This window comes from Carya illinoinensis, chromosome 6, assembly GCF_018687715.1.
Source record: "Carya illinoinensis cultivar Pawnee chromosome 6, C.illinoinensisPawnee_v1, whole genome shotgun sequence".
In the NCBI taxonomy this organism is placed as follows: domain Eukaryota; kingdom Viridiplantae; phylum Streptophyta; class Magnoliopsida; order Fagales; family Juglandaceae; genus Carya; species Carya illinoinensis.
Window position 1 is genome coordinate 6,759,987 of NC_056757.1, and position 18,020 is coordinate 6,778,006.

The 18,020-nt window shown below is 33.8% G+C and overlaps 1 protein-coding gene across 1 annotated transcript; it reads right to left on the reverse strand.

Annotated features, from left to right (window-relative positions):
- Window positions 1-8,614: 8,614 nt before the first annotated feature.
- LOC122313385 (WEB family protein At3g02930, chloroplastic-like) lies at window positions 8,615-13,035 on the reverse strand. The gene is made up of 3 exons (XM_043128335.1): window positions 12,643-13,035; window positions 11,515-11,722; window positions 8,615-11,165 (listed from the first exon to the last, which is right to left on the reverse strand). Exons 1-3 carry the CDS (start codon window positions 12,657-12,659, stop codon window positions 8,865-8,867), a joined length of 2,526 nt encoding a protein of 841 aa, XP_042984269.1. The 5' UTR covers window positions 12,660-13,035; the 3' UTR covers window positions 8,615-8,864.
- Window positions 13,036-18,020: the final 4,985 nt, after the last annotated feature.

Below are 18,020 nucleotides of genomic sequence, written 5' to 3' on the forward strand. Positions count from 1 at the left end.
TATTGACAAAAAGTCATAGTTTGTTTATTAATGTTTGTAAATAAAATTATAAAATAAAAAATAAAATAATTTGTGAAAAGGAGTAAAATAGTTTGAATTAAGTATTTATTAGATTTTGAGAAATGAAAAAAATAAATAAAAAATATTATAAAGTTAAAATATTATTAGGATATGATTTTTTAATATTAATTTTATTTTAAAATTAAAAAAAAATTGAGTTGTTTTATGTTTATAAATTTAAAAAAGTTGTAATAATTAGTTTAAAAAAATTATACTGACTAGTCTAAAAGTATTTGTGTTTACATAATATTTAAAAATTAAATAAAATAAAATGAGATGTAATAAAATGAAAATTATTTCTAAATATTTTCTAAAACAACTAATAAATCTAAATGGCTTTACGATAAATTAAACATAAGGGCCCCTAGACGGTGAGACTTGAGTTTAGACCATCTTGCCCCCAACCTTGACTCCCAAACACAGCGTACAACCCCCACGCCCCATCCATATCGCTTGGCCGAGAGGTTTCCGTATCTTCCTTTTTTATGGGTTTTACTTTTCCTCCCGTCGGTCCCATGCACCAACCTTTCTGACCAAATAAAAGTCGTTTGGACTCTCCTTAGTCCTTTCCTTCCAACCCTAGTCATCATTTTACTATTTTTGTCTCTTTTTCCCTATATTTTAGAGCCATTTAGATTATTAAAATATCTCTTTATATTAGTAATAAAATAGTTTAAATTAAAATTATTTATTAAAATAAAAAAGAATTTAAATAAAAATATGATAATTTTTTGGACGTTATTTTGTTTTAAATATATATTTTTATGTTTATTTTTAATAAACCATGTGGGACCATGTGGTGATGCTACATGAATAAAAAATGAGTGACATAACTAGCACAAAAAATAAAATAAAGATTGGACTATTTTTATTTCCGACGACACTAATATAGCCAGAAATTCTCATTCTACTCTTTAGAATAGCTAGCTATGCATAGTAGTAATACTCTTTCTATATCTACTTTAGAATTTAAAAAAAAAATTAAAATTTGATATAATATATTACATCACGTTAGTTTTAAGGCGATTATGTAATAGATAATGAATAACTTCCCAATGATTAATTTCTTACACATTTGAACTAGAATGTAGATGTTACAAACTTTGGTTTTTAAGAAAGATGATAATACTACAATTTTATAATTGATTGCCTTTGTTTATGAAGAATGAATACCTTTTACAAAAAGGATAAAATTAGAGGTTACAAGAATAGAAAAGATAAAGCCATGAAACTAAGTTTCTAAAAGGAAATGAGAAACATAAAGGAAAAGTATAACAAAACTAAGAAGTAATCTAGGAAATTAGTGCAAAATAGGTGGAAGATCTTTATAACCCATAGAGAACAAAGCAATCATATGTTTAGCGAGTTGAAGAAAAGAAGAAAAACTTATAGTGTATCCCATTGCGCCGTAATTGACTAGGTTGTCTGCAAGTGCATTACCTTCTCTGTATACGTTATTGATACTAAAAGTGAAAAGGTTCTTGAAATGTACAATATCACCCAAATATTAGTGTAATTCTAAGGGAAAGAGTTTTTACTAAGCCAATTAACAAGAATAAGAGAATCTGTCTCAACAATTACATCAGAAATGCTTAGTTCATAACAAAGTTAAACCAATTCTCAGAACTGACAATTCATCAAAAGTGTTGGTACTTGCACTAAAAAAAAGGTGAACCTACAATATTACTTATATCTCACTTCATAATTCTGTTCAAAATGAAATTGTGCACCTATTACCTATCTTTATAATGATGGTATTTATATATATAGAAAAATGCAGGTCAAGATGCACCATTTAAGATTGGCTAATGCTAAATGTCACTATTTTGTTTTCATCCCACTTTATAAATGTAATACTTTCTATTATTTTTGGATTATCTTTTATTTTTAAAAAACCATTTAAATATTTGTAAATAATTCCATCGCAATGAAATAAAGAGTGAAATGATAATATAATAGCCTAATAAGTTGAAATTATATCAAAACCTCACGTGACCATGTCCAAAATATGAGTGTACAAGTGCATTTCAAGCAAAGTTTTGAAATCCGTTTGGCTAGAACGGCAAGAATTTTTTGCACCAAAACAGTAAACGATATGGGGTAGTCACTATTCCATACAAGGTCAACTTTTTGCCATTTTGGCCGATTTTGGTCCATTCTAGCCAGATTCTGGTATTTCGGCCGAAATGGTGATTTCGGTCTAAAATTAATATGAACGTCTAAATGAAGTTGAATCGATGGTCTTTTTGTAAATCAACTAAAAAAATGCGGGACAAAATGGTATTTTTATGCCCAAGTCGACTACCCCATTTTCTCCCCTTTACCTTGTGAAATCTCCTTCCAAAAATCCCAAAAATTCTAAAACCCTAAAAGTAATGCAAGCATGCCTCTCTTTTGTGTTTTTTGTTTGTTCTCTTTAACATTTGTGCAGTTTTTTTTTTTTTTTTCCTTTCGTGCAAATTTCTGACATTTTGTTATATATAACATTATATTCTAATGTTCTGATATTGGGTTGGGAAGCAATAGCAACTTTGTGTTCTGGTTAACAAATTTCGCACTTTATTAAATTCCATTTAGCTTTGTGTTTTGAATTTTTGAGTTTCTCAGTTATATACGTTTTTAATACTTGTATTGATGTTATTTTAGAATACAGTTTATATATATATATATATATATAAATATATATATATATATATAATTTATCTATTTAATGTCTATCCCAAAATAGTATGTCGAAATGCACTGACACCACAATATCAAGTTTCAGTATCTCAACCAGAACAGTGGAACTAGGGGTGTGCATGTGACCCAAACACCCATTGGATCTAATTAGGATGAACTGAAATGACCCAAATTTTATCGGGTTATTATTTGAGTGGGTCTCCAATCCTACTAATAACGGGTTTGTATAATTGGCGTCAACCTGTTCGAGAGTATAAAAGCCTACTCAGTCCTCAAACCTTAGCCAGTTGCTGCCCACTTAGCCTTCTTTGCTCACTCAGCTAGTAGAGATGTCGGCAAGCTTGGGCTCGGAGAAAGTCACCATTGATATATATATATATAGTTTTGCTACATATAAGCATAGTCGCGCACTAATCTGTGTATTAATACTGATTTATTCATACTTAAAATTTAAATTAACATTGTTTTCAACAAAATCTATTTTTTGATCAATCACATCACATTGATGCACAGATTAGTACATAATTGTGCTTGCAACTATATTTTTCCATATATATATGAATATTTTTGCAGAAGAAAAACCTTCGAATGAGATGGAGCCCAAATTATTATACCTGACTTTGAACACATTGCTTATGTGGGTGAACCAAATGTTTCGTAGGGTGAAAAAAATGTTGAGCAAGGTCAGACTCCCCAAAGTGAGCAACAACAAAACTACTCTCAAGAATATGCAAAGTCGTTGATGGAAGAAGCTGAGTATAGGGATGTCAATGAGCAAGAGGGGTGCCAACCAACTGTTGGTTATAGCATAACTGATAATGAAATTGGAGGTCACCAATTGCATCACTATAATGAGTATCCAAATTTGAAGGTTGACTTTTTAGAAGGTACATACATCTCTATACCGCTAAAGAGGTCAAGTAGTAACAAGGGGCCTATTTTTCAAGGCAGAACTTTCATTGTTGCTATAATACCTTACGATGATCTTTCTCTTACAAGAGACAATGTAAGCATTACAAGAGATAGTCTACAAGGTTCGCCACAAACGCACTCACGATGTCTATGCCCTCAAGGTCATTCACGCGGACTCAAACCCCACCATTACCATGGCCTAGGACTTGAAGTTTTTCGAGGTTGGAGATGGAGATGGTAGCTAAGGCTGGGCTCTGACTCTGTCGAAGTTGGAAAGCCCAACTCCGACCTTCGACTTCGATCAAAGTTGGAGACTAAGTTGGGCTCCAACTTCAACTCCAAATCAGAGCAAATTCCAACTCCGATCGAAGTTGTCAAAACCAGAGTAGAGAGTCGGAGCTCTAATCAGAGTTGAATGAAATAACAAAAAAAAAAAAAAAAGAACAGAACATAAGAAAATCTCAACAAAGAACATTCCATAATTCACAACTTGTTTTCTCTCTTGCAACGCAATATCAGAATCTCCTAACAAAGAACCTTTCACAAAGAATAGATAACATATTGTCAAATTAACAGAAGATTTTTACATCCTAACAAATAAAAAATAATAGAAATTATAACAAATAACATAAACTTCAAACTATAACAAACAAATTCACAGAAGATTTTCGCATCCTAGGATTTTGGATTGCAACAGACTACAGAGGAAGACAAGCGCAGTGTAACAAGTCCACCCTGAAAGCTCCTTATGCAGTATAGAAGAGAGGGTTGTTGGTGGTGAGAAGTGGCGGGAAGAGGTTAGGGATGAAACCCTAACCCACGTGCAGTGGAACTTGAGCAGATTTAAAACTGAAATAAAGACTTTAGTTGACTAAGGGAACTCAACTTCCCGAAAGAAAATAAGGATGAAAGAAAGTTGAGTATATAGAAGAGAATTTGTGAGAAAATGAAGGAGGAAGAAGAGAGAAACAATGGCAAGAGAGAAAAGAGAGAGACTTTCAGTTCTGAGAAAAAAAATAGTCTTCTTTTTTATATTTTATTTGAGAGTTTAAAAAAATTATAATAATTATATAAAAGAATATAAAGATTTAAAATTGAAAGTATTTTGTACTAGAGCTATATTTAAAAAAATAATTTTACAACTCATCATCCTCACACACTACATATCATATTTTTTTAATTTTTTAAAAAATTTTTAGTTTTATTTTTTTAAAACTAATTAAATTATTCATCCATATAAGATTGCTCACCTTCACGCTCTACTGTCCAATCTAGTCTAACACAACTACTTTTTCATAAGTGATAAGCTTCACGTCCTTCCAACAATGGAAAAGGTTACATTCAAAAAACAATAGAAAAGGTTATATTGTCCTCCAAGATGACCGCTCACCTTGGCAATGAACAGTCACTCTGGTGGGTAGGGCTGAGCAACCGGGTATCCGGGTATACCCGGCCCGGAAACCGGATTCTAAATCCGGGCCGGACTCCGACCCGGATACACTCGGGTTATGACCCGGGCTGGAACCCGGATTGCTCCGGGTTTTTACAACCCGGAAATCCGAGTTCCGGCCTATACCCGGTTTTTTTTTTTTTTTTCGTCTTGGGATATTACATTGTTGTTGATAAATATTATGTTTGAGAAACCAAATCCGCGCTCGAATGTTGATGCAACTTGCTTTACGTCTCATCTTACTAGAGATTACGCATATATACAGAGCTAATATCCACTGGTTTCGATCGGTAGCGTCTTATTCCTTTCACATCATGAACTTTTAGCACAAAAGTAAGAGAGTAGTACAGATTTGCGAGCATGCGTCGGTGCATATGCCCATACCTATTATACAGTAACAGAGCACTGGGGCTTTAGCCTGATCTGATCTCTGTCTCTTGTCACAGCAAATATAGAAGATTTTGCCCATTTGAGTTTGATGGCGATTCAGCCCAGGTAAAGCATGCATCAAGTTCTTTTGCACACAACAGCTCAAACCCTACTCTGATCTTAAAACCCATCTTACTTGGATCCTTCATTTTCTGTTCAGTCTACTAAGACACCTCTCTCTTTTAAATTCCAAAAGATTGATCAAAGCTGCATGCTTTTAATCTCCCTCATGAAACAAAGCTATGAATTTGACCATATCTTCTCTCCTCATCCTTCTATTCTCCCTTCCCCATTCGAGCTTTGCCGTGAGAATACTTGAAGGTACGTAATCCCTCTCTCTCTCTCTCTCTCTCTCTCTCTCTCTCTCATTATTTGGCGGGGACGGAAATGAACTGGGTTGTTTTCTTGAAAGACGCGTATGATAAAAATGGGGTTTTGATCAAGAAGGACCCGCAGGTGGTTTTCAACGAGAAACTGCATAAAATTGCTCAAATGCGCGAGCTGGAGCCGGGTTTTGGTATTGAGAAGAGATAATTTTTTGTTTGCTGAATCAGTCTGTAATGGCCTGTTCTTAGTTTCGTTTGGTGAACCAGTCTGTGATGGGCGACGACGGGATGAGGGTTTCGGGAAATTCGTTGAGAGAGAGAGAGAGAAAGAAAGAGAGAGAGAGTCAGATTGGGGGGTTTGGTGAACCAGTCTGTGACGGGCGACGAAGGGATGAGGGTTTCGGGAAATTCGTTGAGAGAGAGAGAGAGAGAGAGAGAGAGAGAGAGAGAGAGAGAGAGTCAGATTGGGGGGGGGTTTGGTGAACCAGTCTGTGATGGGCGACGACGGGATGAGGGTTTCGGGAAATTCGTTGAGAGAGAGAGAGAGAGAGAGAGAGAGAGAGAGAGAGAGAGTCAGATTGGGGGGGGGGGAAATCGGGTCGCTAGGATTTAGGTTTTAAAAAAACCCGGGTACCGGTACCGGGTTTTAAATCCGATACCCGGCCCGGATGCATCCGGGTTTTAGAAACCGGGTACCGGCCCGGTGCACGTAACCGGAACTCGATTATCCGGGTTTCGGACCGGGCCAGAAAAAAATTCGGCCCGATTGCCCAGCCCTACTGGTGGGCAGAGCAATAGCCCCCTCCAAGAATATGAGACCGACTTATTAGAGCTATTTCTAATTTGTTTGGTTCTGATTTCTCGCGCTTATAAAACTTGTTCAGAGTAATTCTTGGGATTTTCCATTCCCATGAATTGTCACTCTATCTTTATAGGGGCAAGAAACCACCACCCTTTGATGGTAGAAGTGCGTTTCCAGTTGAAGTCCTTGGAGTTGGAGTTGGAGTTGGAGTGAACTTGTGAGAATTTCCTGTTCAAAAGTATATGTAGCCAGCCCTCCTATCAGTTTGAAATTGAATTGAAGATGCATAAAAAGTTGTGCAATAGGGCGGTAAAGTTCTCAACTTTCACTCGAGGTTCTGTTCTCCAAGTCTCATTGGCTCCACACCATCAAACAGAAAAAGAATGCACATTATCACATTAGACCTCTTTCCATCTCAAATATTTATGAATAATAATAATAATAAATATGAATAGTAATAAAAAAATAATAAATAATAATAATAAAATAATAAATAATTTGTAAATAATAATGAACTATCTATCAATAATAGTGAATAATAATAAAGTAATTTCGAATATAACCTAATGAGTTTTGCTACTCATCATCCTCATAATACACCACACACCATATTTATTTTTATTTTTTAAAATTTTTTTAATTTTTTTAATTTTATTATTTCTAAATTAATTAAGTTCTTCTATTCATCATCCATGCATTACACATTTAATAGAGAAAAAATAAATTAAAAAATTAAAAAAAATTATGTATAATGTGTAATATGAGAGTGATGAATAGAATTTTTTTATAGATTTATATTTAAAAATTAATAAAATATATAAATATATTGGTCACAAATTTGCAAATAAGAATTATATTATGAGGGTGTTTCAGGAAATTTGACAGGAATATGATTCCATACGCCATTGGAATACATGTTGAAAGATCTATTCCACCATTACTACCAAACCTATAAACAGTAATGACTATTAAAACAAGGAAAAAATCTAGTTGTAAGTATAAGTATGCATTAATATATATATATATATATAAATATAATGTGATTAGTTAAAAAGTAAATTTTATTAAAAACAGTGTTAATTTAAATTTTAAATATGAAGAAATCAATATTGGTACATAGATTAATACGCGACTTTGCTTGTACTTAGCAAAACTCTAAAACAAATCCACACCTTGCTGTCAATATCATGCATCTAACACTTGTTTCTGTGAATCTGTAGACTTAGATAAGGATGATCATAATCCAACAGCAAAGCTTTTGCCAACTTTCTTCTTCATATAAGGGGACCACAATCAATCAAAGAAGTGTTGAAAACATTTCCATGCCGCAAATTCCTAGGATTCATTCAACACTACTTCTTGAATAAGTTACCTGATGCACCATTACTCGAGCACTTGCCATTCCAACATATTGGAATGCTGAAATAGATTGGAGTTTGCAGATGAGTACCACATGAGAATACTATTTTCCACCATAGATTTCATCATTTCTAATCACAAATGTTGATATAACACATTTTAAGCATTGCCCATTTAAGTGATAGATATATGAAACCACTTAAAATACTTCACATCAAAAGAGGTGACTGAGAATGATAAAATATAGGATGGAGATTAACGTTGTTCTTATCTCTTACAAGGAAGGATAGAGGATTCACTTTGCCTTTTTTTCCCACACAACTAACAGAGTTTCTCTTCATATTTTAAACCATCCCTTCTATTTGTGCAAGGTTGAAACTTCCCAACAATTTGAGCCTGTCGTACTCATACCCAAGCGAGTTATCAACACAAGATATTGTATGATTTCGCATGGGACCAAGGAAAAATTTTGTTACTCTTTGCAACAATTAACAGCATTATGCAATACATTAAGAATAGAGAAGAGGTGGCAGCGGATGCAGATAAAATTTCAAATTGACACTCCTTTTAATAAAATCTGAAGAGGAAGGGCAATGATACAAAATGAAAAAAAATATATATAGAATCTCCATCACATACAAGATACTGTCTCACATGGTGAATCACATTGAGGAAAAAAAAATAGAAAGAAAAAACTAAAGATAATACAAGCCTCTTCTTTTCTTTAACCTATACTGTTCTTTGGAAGCAAAAACAATGAAACAAACACATTTAAGTGCAAAATAATACCAAAATATACTTGCCGGCTAGTAGGGCACAAGTTAGGCCAAACTGGTCTGTTTCTCTACTTGCTGGTGCCCTTCTTCTTGAGCAGGCTTCCAAACTTTCCAAGCAATGGCTTCTTCTTCTTCTTCTGTTGTTGCTGCTTTGTTGGTGAGCTTCCACCATCATTATTGTTTTCTGTAGAGGATACCCCATTTATCTGATCAAAGCTCTCACCACCCTCCACCCTTGACTCGACTTCCTCTTCAAATGATTCCTGCTCCACTTCTCTCTCGGGTGAAAACTCTTTCTTTTCAATTTTGCAACTCTCCCACATCTTAAACTCAACTTGCACCGAGTCATCTTCTTTTTCCTCCTCCAGTTTTCCATTCCCATTCTCAATTTTGGCAGAAACCATTTTTTCAGCCTCCTCATTCAAGAAATTCTTTTCTTCCTGTGAGTTTTCTTTTCCAGGTTCATCACATTGATGACTTGGAAACTCCGTTTTAGGCTTCTCTTCTTTTGCATGTCCATTCTCTTCAGAGAATTCAACCACCTTTGGAAGCAAATCATAGTCCTTTTCACTGTCAGTTAGATCACCATTTTCTTCTATCTGCTTTTTGGCCATAGCTTCTTCAAGTAACTTAGATAACTCGTCAACTTTCTGAAGAGAAGTAGCTTCCCTAGTTCGGAGTTCCTCATTTTCTTGAATTATACTTTGCAACTCATTTTCTTTGTCCAACAGACTTTCTTTCAATTTCATGTTTTCAGCCTTTTCTTTCCCAAGAGTTTCCTGCAAATTAATTACCTCGGCTTCAACTTCCTGTAGGCTTTCTTTCAACTGAGCTTCTTCCTCCTTGCTGGCACAGGCTTCTTCCTCGGTTAACTTGAGCAAATTCACCAGCCTATTTATTTCTTTTTCCAGAGAAGAGTTCTCTTCTTCAGATTGCTTAACACAATCCACCAAATGAAGTTCTTTTTGCTCCCACTCAGCCTTGGAGATTTCAAGTTCATTCTTGGATTGTCGAACTGTATCCGTGAGAAGAAAAATTTCATGTTTTGCACCATCAATCATGCTTTTGTACTTATCATTCGTTGCATTCAAGACCAGCTTTAGATCTTCTATCTGGGTCTCATAGTTTTCATGCTCACCTTGAGTGGATAACAGCTTTTCTTTTGCTTCTCTTGCTTCTGCAGATACCTCATGCAAGGCTGAAGCTAACCTTTCCATTGATTTCTTGCTCTTCTCTTCTTCACTCCTGGAATTCTCCAATTTATTAATTAGTTCAACTTTCTCCACTAATAAGGCCTGAACATTAGAAGCTGCAAGCTTCTCATTATTCAAAGCCCGGGCTTTCTCCTCCTTCAGAGTGTCAAGCTCGGACTTCAGAGATTCAACCTTTTTGACCATCTCAGAACCTTCTTCCTTGGCCATATCAAGACGTCGTTCTGAATCCTTGAGATCCCCTTTCTGTCTTCCAATTGTAATCTCCAACAACCCCACCTTCTCTTTAAGAGAAGAAATTTCAAATTCTGCATCATGCAATAATTCATTGTTTCCCTCTAGTTGTTTCATGACTGAATTCAAAGACTCTGATGCAGATCTTTCCAACTTATTTGCTTCCTCGACCTGCGTCTCCAACTCCTCAACCCTGTTTTTCCACTCCTCCACTAGACTACGAGCATAAGATTCAGCCATCTTTGCAGCTTCTAGTTCCACATTAAGTTGTTCAATGGAAGCCTCTTTTTCTATCAACTTCTTCTCGACACCTTTCACTTTCTCAAGCTCTTGTTTCAAAGAGTCTATCTCTGATTTAAGCTTCAACACCACCTTGTTGTTTTCAGTGGCCTCAGTTTCAAGCTTTGAATCAAGCAAGGCCTTCAACCGGGTTAACTCAGCTGAGAGAATCTCCACTTTCTCAGCGTGAATCTCAGCAATCTTTGTCGCATCATCAGCATGGCTAAGTGCCTGGTTCTTTGCATCGCATGTCTTGGTCAGTTCCTGCTTTACTCTTTGAAGCTCTTGAGTGGTAGAGAGAAGAGATGCCACATCCATAGCATGTTGGTTCCTCACAGCTTCAAGTTCTTTCTGCCATTCCTCTTCCTTCTTCTGGGCTACCTCGATTCCTGCCTGCTCCAGCTCAACAGCCCGGAACTTATCAATTTCTGAATTCTCCTCAGCCCGCTTTTGAGCCACCAAAGCCTCCCTGAGTTTCTCATTCGCTTCTTCAGCAACTCTTTGTGCTTCTTTTAATTCATCAATGGCTTTTGTCTTCTCCTTCTCAACCAAAGCTATCTGTTCCTTTGCTTTCTTTAGATCTTCCTGAACAACATTCAATTGCACCTGTAATTCTGATCCCTTTGCAATCCGTGTAGGTTGCTTCTGAAAACTCAAGACAATGATGCATATCAATATACAGATTGCTCATCCCAAAGGGCATACAAAGGGAGAATCTCTTCCCATTTCAAGAAATAAACGAACTGAACATGAAATGAAAGTCACACTTGGCAGTCCATTTACGAAACTAACTCTTTAGCAGTTCATTCTAGAACATTACAAAGGTATTTTCCCGGATATTTCATTGTCTAAGAAGAGTGAAGAAACAAACAGCGATGGTCTTCTCTTCTCATCTCAAAGCTTTTAGAATTCAAAATCCCAACTTTAGAAATGGAAAAACATGCTTCAAATAAATGGAGATAAATAGCATTTGAAATGTGATCGTAAGTCTTACTTCAGGTGGGGTAACGGTAGCGGCTCGTGATGATCGACGCTCAGTGGTGGGTTTGGAAGTAACCGATCGCGGGGACCGATCAGCTGAAAGGCGTGGATTCTGCACAGGAGAGGCTGAATCAGATTCTGATTTAGCTACTCCTCTGCTTGGTCTACTAACTTTTGGAGTAGCCGGTGATGCTTTGTGAGGAGTTGCGGATAAAGTAGACCTGTCAAGTGCAAAGTCACATAAATATAGAGCCGTATTGAGAATGCTTTGAATTGGATAGGAAATGGGAGATGTACAAGCATAATCATGTGCAAGAACGCAACTGGAAACTTAAAAAAGTACAGATGGATCTAAGCCAAAAACGGGAACTTTGTACAGAAACTCGCCGTCAAAAAAAAAAAAAAAAAAGCAGCAAATATAACTCAAACTGAAAAGTAGAAGCACTGAACCACAGAGCAAGATTGGGGCAAGAGAGAAGTAGATGAACGGCATTACTGCTGCAATCTGCTTGCCGGTCATGTCATTCTACAGTAACAGAATATTTTACATACGGAAATCTCGTTTGAAGTTTCAAAATTTATTGCTGTTTGGTAAAACGGTCTCATCTTGGTTTTAAACTAGTTTAAGATTTCCGTATCTCATCTCGGGGGCCAAACCTGCCCTTAAATGTAAACTATATTTGATGTTCGGGAAATAAATTGTTCAAGGTCAGATCCAAGTAAATATGTACAGAATTCACCAGAAAAAATAACACCAATGACCTTGGATCAAGATTAAGAACCAGGAAATGAAGAAACTCCATTAAAAAAAAAAAAAAAAAACAGAACTGCGAAAGACGATTGAAAGAGGCACTGGAGAGAAGTGCTCTTACCTAAAATTGATGCAAAGATGCATAAGAATCACAAAAGAGATTATAAACAACAGATCCAACCAATTAATCTTCCAAATACAGAAAAAAAAAAAAAAAAAAAAAAAAAAAATCTCGAATTGATGTCACCCACTGATCTTCTAAAATAGAAAAGACAAACCAGCGAATAAAACAACATAAAGATACAAAACCAGATCTCCGAAGAGGGACATAAAAGAAGACAGTTATTGAGTGAGAAAATTCAAGAGCGATGATGGGTCGAGTGAAGTTACTTGGATTTGGATGACATGGTTGTGGAGATGTCGAAATTGATTGTTGTAGCCAGATAAAGTGAGACAGAGGCGAGTTCCCTTGAATACGGGGCTGCTAAAATGCTGACATTGTAAGAGAATGTCCAAGATGTTTCAGATCAGTATACCATTTGTCAACTTCTTCTTCCCTTATTTCAGAAACAGCATATGAAAGAAGAAGATGAAGATCATGAAGTGGATGATGCAGAAGAAAGAACTAGAAAGAAAGAATGAAGAGTAGAAAAGAATTTACAGAACAGAAACCAAATTATTTCGGGTTGGGTCTGCTGTCTCTTATTAAGTGTCCACACAGAGACAACACAACACAAACTCAACACTCCAAACACACACTCTCTCTCCTTTCTGGGGGAGGATGGCATTGGATGTTTTTTCAATTTTTCAGCCTTTCAGGTGCACACTCATTTACGAAAGTACCCCTCGTCGTTTTCTTTAACCTGTCAAAGGTACTCGTAACTTTTCCAGAGGCAAGCCAAAGGGACCTGCTTTTCAGGAAAGAAGATAATTATTCAGTACTCGGGATTTTTTACTCTTTTTTTTTTCATTTTTTAATTAGAGGTAAAAGAGTTTATTAATTTAATAAGTTTTGAGAAAATTATAAAATACCTAAATTATTTGTTTCAATAGACAAATTAATTAATTATAATATTCTAAATGAAAAATAATATTTAAATGTACAAATCTCACATATTATTTTTTTAAAAAAGTCAATAAATATAAAATTAATATTTTAATAAGATAATGTGAAAGAAGTAAATTCTACTCTTTTTTAAAGAAAATATATAAAATTGATAGATTCTAAGACTATATTTAAAAATACTTCTTCCTAACATCTAAATTATTTTTTAGTAAATAATTCAAGGATATAATAATAATCACGAGAAATAGTTGAATTGTTAAAGAAAAACAATATTTCTAACAATTAATTTGGTTAGAAAAATGGGTAAAGAATTATAGGATAATTTTAAGGTCATCGGTATAAGGTTGTCGTTTAAAGGATTAATCTCCCTCTCTCCTTAGATACGGTTGATCTGAATACGACAGTTTGGTCCGGTGGGATGGGTGCGGTTCCCGTGTGATTTCCTACGTAATAAACGTTTTATGCATCTTTCTTTGTTGAATAAATATGGCTACAAACACATTTTTAATAGGAAGTAAATATATTCATTATTTATTTTTTAATTATATAGTATTAAATAATATATTTATAAATAAAATATAATAAATAATTTCTAATCATATAATATTATATTATAAAATAATAAAAATTGAGATAATAAATAATATTATTCGATATATTGTACATTCTTAACAATTTAATTTATAAAAATAATTATATATAAAAATTTTATTATTTAAAATCTGTATATAAATTGAAATATGAAGTTGCATAATTGATCATTGTGTCGGTGTTCAACATAAATATCTAATTAGCCAGACATTGCAAGGACACGTGCATGGTCCTATTTTGTGTCTTAAACATTATCCTCCAAAATCTTTTTTCTTCCTCGAACACTTCCCCAAGCTATGATCTACAACAATTTTCTTTTGTAGTTATCTCTACAAATACTCTTAGCTAGAACAGATAGATATATGAGCGTTATATAATTTATTACTCATTTATATGGATGATAATAAATATTATATGACATGTTTTATATTTTTATCTGTCTTTTACTTAAATCTCTTAATATCCGAACAACTTAAGGATTAGTCAGTAATTAGTAATTTTATAATATACACGCATATAAATATATATAAAAATTCTATTTACAATTACTTTTACGTACTCTTATATGCACTTTATTGATATAATTAACTGCTTATTAATAATAAATTGATACAGTCAATCGTATAAGTGGAGAGCATAAAGAATACGTAAAAATGATTGTATATAGTATTACTCATATAGACAAAAATTTTATATATATGACATCTGTCAAGAGTCTAATTGTGAAAAATCATGGTTCGAAATCTCCACCCCTGTATCCAATATATAGAGAGAGAGATATGACAACCTTTCCAAATCAATTTGATAAGGTTTACCATAAAAATGTAAGAAGTGTAGATTATAGAAGTATTTTCATCAAACCTAATGCTTTATATATACTAGGGGTGGCAATATGTTACACGACCCGTTAACCCAACACGAACACGACACGATAATAGCGGGTTAGGGTTTAGCCTTAATGGGTTCGGGTCAAAATGGGTTGACCTGTTAAGACACGATTGCTTAACGGGTTGATAACGGGTTAACCCGTTTTGACCCGTTATAACCCATTATGACACGTTAAGAAAGTTAAAGTTACAATTATACCCTTATATCTAAAAATAAAATTGTTAGAATTTCAATTTCGATATTTTTATTATTTGGATTGTAGTTTTGAACTTATAATTAGTTTTATAATTTTTATAAATATTGTAATTTTAACATTTATATAAAATTATGCTAAATTTAATCAGGTTAAAAAAGTTAATTTCGGGCCTATTCAACCCATTTACATAAATAGTTTAAAATGAGTTGTATTGTGTCGTATTAACCTATTTCGTAATATTTTCTTAATTTATTTGTTTACTTATAAAAAAATATATTTCGTAATATTTATTAATGGGTCAAAACGGGTTGACACGACACGACCCGTTATGTTAATGGGTCGTGTTAGGGTTTGAGATTTTGACACGATAAGCTTAACGGGTCTGGTTAGGGTTGACCTATATGACCCGTTAACACGATTTGACACGACACGAACACGACCCGTTAACACGATTTGACACCCCTTATATATAGGGAAAAGTAATTAGGAATAGGAACGTTGATTTCGGATTGGACATGGCAAATTAGGAGAGAAGCTTTTGTATGGTGGGAAGCTGACAAGCAAACCAACAAGCAAGCCCTTAATATATATTCCTTGTAGGTGTCGCAAATGATTGAAATGGAGGTAATATTAGGTGGGGGCTTTACCTTAAGAAGGTTGCAAACCAAGATTTTTAGGCTTTGATTAAAACCTTTTTATTTTTAACTGAGATATCTTCAACAAGTTTTGGGAACTACTTCATGTGGGGGAAGAGGAGAAATTGAGATGGTTGGTCCTTTTTGGTAAGATTTGATTCATGCACCAATGGGATGGATTATTTGCATATCAAGCATCTACTCATGAACAAGTCTATCTTGTGCAACCCTTCCTAACCCATCTTTTTTGGGTAAGTCTGTCTAACCAATCTTAACAAAAGAAATTACACCAACCAAAACAATCATAAGGTTGAACCTAAAAAATATGTAAGAGTATGAAATAAAATAAAATAAAGACAAGAATATAGAAGATGTACTCGGAGATAAAAGTAAAAACAAATGGAAAAAAGGAAGAGTAATTTAGTTTATTTGAGCAAGAAAAAAGAGGAAAATTCATTTAAACGAGTCTTTAAGATCATGTTTAGATAGTTAGTAGAGTGATATGAGATCACTTACTATTATTTAATATTTTATCATTATTTTTTTATAACTTTTTACACTACTATTTACAAATTATCAGATATCACCTCACCATCCAAACGTGTTGTATGGATTTCACCGTGTATTGATCTATGTCTTGTCCTCTCTAACGGCTTGTTGACATGGGTTCTAATGTTAAACCACTCGTATCTCTATCTATTTATTTCCTTTGATCTTCCATCATATATTATATGATTCTGATTCTCGTGCCATCTCCAACCATCCAACCACCATTAAAGGGACATGTTAAACAATCATATAAAAAAATAGTCTTTATATAAATCATGTTGCACAAATTGTCGGCAAGGTATTATCACATCCTCCTCAAAGGCCTCCACACACCACAGTACCTAATCCATACAACAAACAAACTATCACCACAGTACCTAATCCATACAACAAACAAACCATCTAATCCATACAACAAACAAACTATCTACCTAATCCATACAACGAACAAATTATCTTATCTTTATAAGTTATTCTATTATTAAATTGTGTAGAGTACATCATTTAAATGGTAATATTTTATTTATAAAATTCAAATTTTAAAATTTTTCTTTTAAATTATATTATCCACGCCAAGTTATAAATAGTTTTTCTATGTCTATTGAACCCATAAATCCACTTCCATGATCAACCCGACTCATATATTGGATAAAACATGAGGTAAACCATTATTAAAGTTACAATAGTCAACAAATTATTACGGGTTGTACATAAATTAGTCAATAAAGTACTTTCAAGAAAACAAAATATAGTAAGCCTTTTGACCTACTTTCGAACCCCTTCCTGTAATTATAGGAATAGTAGGGGGTTTTGATCATCAAAACAACAGCCATTTGTGCCACAAAATATTTGAGAAAAAAAGGAAGAAAGTCTTTATATATATATATATATTAGGGGAATTGCAATTCTTTTTATCTTTGATATTTTCGTCATCATGATTCATCAATCCTCTTGATCTGTAGTATTTCTTTTTCTATTAATATTAATAACAATACATTATTTAATAAAAAGCTAGCTATATTACTCATTCAGAAGAAGAAAAAGAATAGGAAAAGGACTTCCCATGCATGCATCCAGATGATTGGAACCGGCCATCTATAAAAAAATCTACTAATTATCATCCCAACGCTATATGGTATACATGATTTTTTTTAATTTTTTTCTTATTAAATATGTAATATATAGATGATGAGTAGAAAAATTACTTTAATTTAAGAAAAATAAAATAAATAAAAATCAAATATGATGTAAGAATAATGAGTGGAAGAACTCGGCATCCATTTAGCTAAGGAACAATATTTGAGTATCTTATCTATTGTTTCCAAAGAAACTCTCATTATTAGCAATCGTAAAGAAAACTCAAATCAAAGCTATCGGTATATATTAAGACAAATTAAGTATGAAAACGATCAATCCTTTAGATAACTACTTGAATTTTCTTGATGGCTGGGAATATCCTTCTAATCTTTAATTATCAGGGCTGCCTGCCTATTAAATTCAACTTAGAAACTTCTTCTGCAAGTATTAATATTATCAATCTATTTAATTAGGTAATTATTATATTGGAGATGTGGGAACAAAATGGGAATTAAATTAATATATGTTTGCATGGTTTTTGTTTATTTGGTCGATCTGCATAAATATTTAAAATGACCATGCATGCGACTCACTCACTCTAGATCTTTCAAATGGCATGCATCTTGCATCATTAATTATATATGATCATAAGATCATCCTATTTATTTTATTTACTTCATCCGTTACCCTTAGTCTGGAACATAAATTTATAGAGTGGAGCAAAGTTTGGAAATTGTCCCAATATAAGTAGGGCTGAAAAATTAAA

Bases quoted from the DNA above. Each gene is read 5' to 3' on its own strand.
- LOC122313385 (XM_043128335.1), bottom strand. The intron at 11,166-11,514 runs GTAAGACTTACG...TTGAGTTTTCAG, and splicing joins CTACCGTTACCCCACCTGAA to AAGCAACCTACACGGATTGC.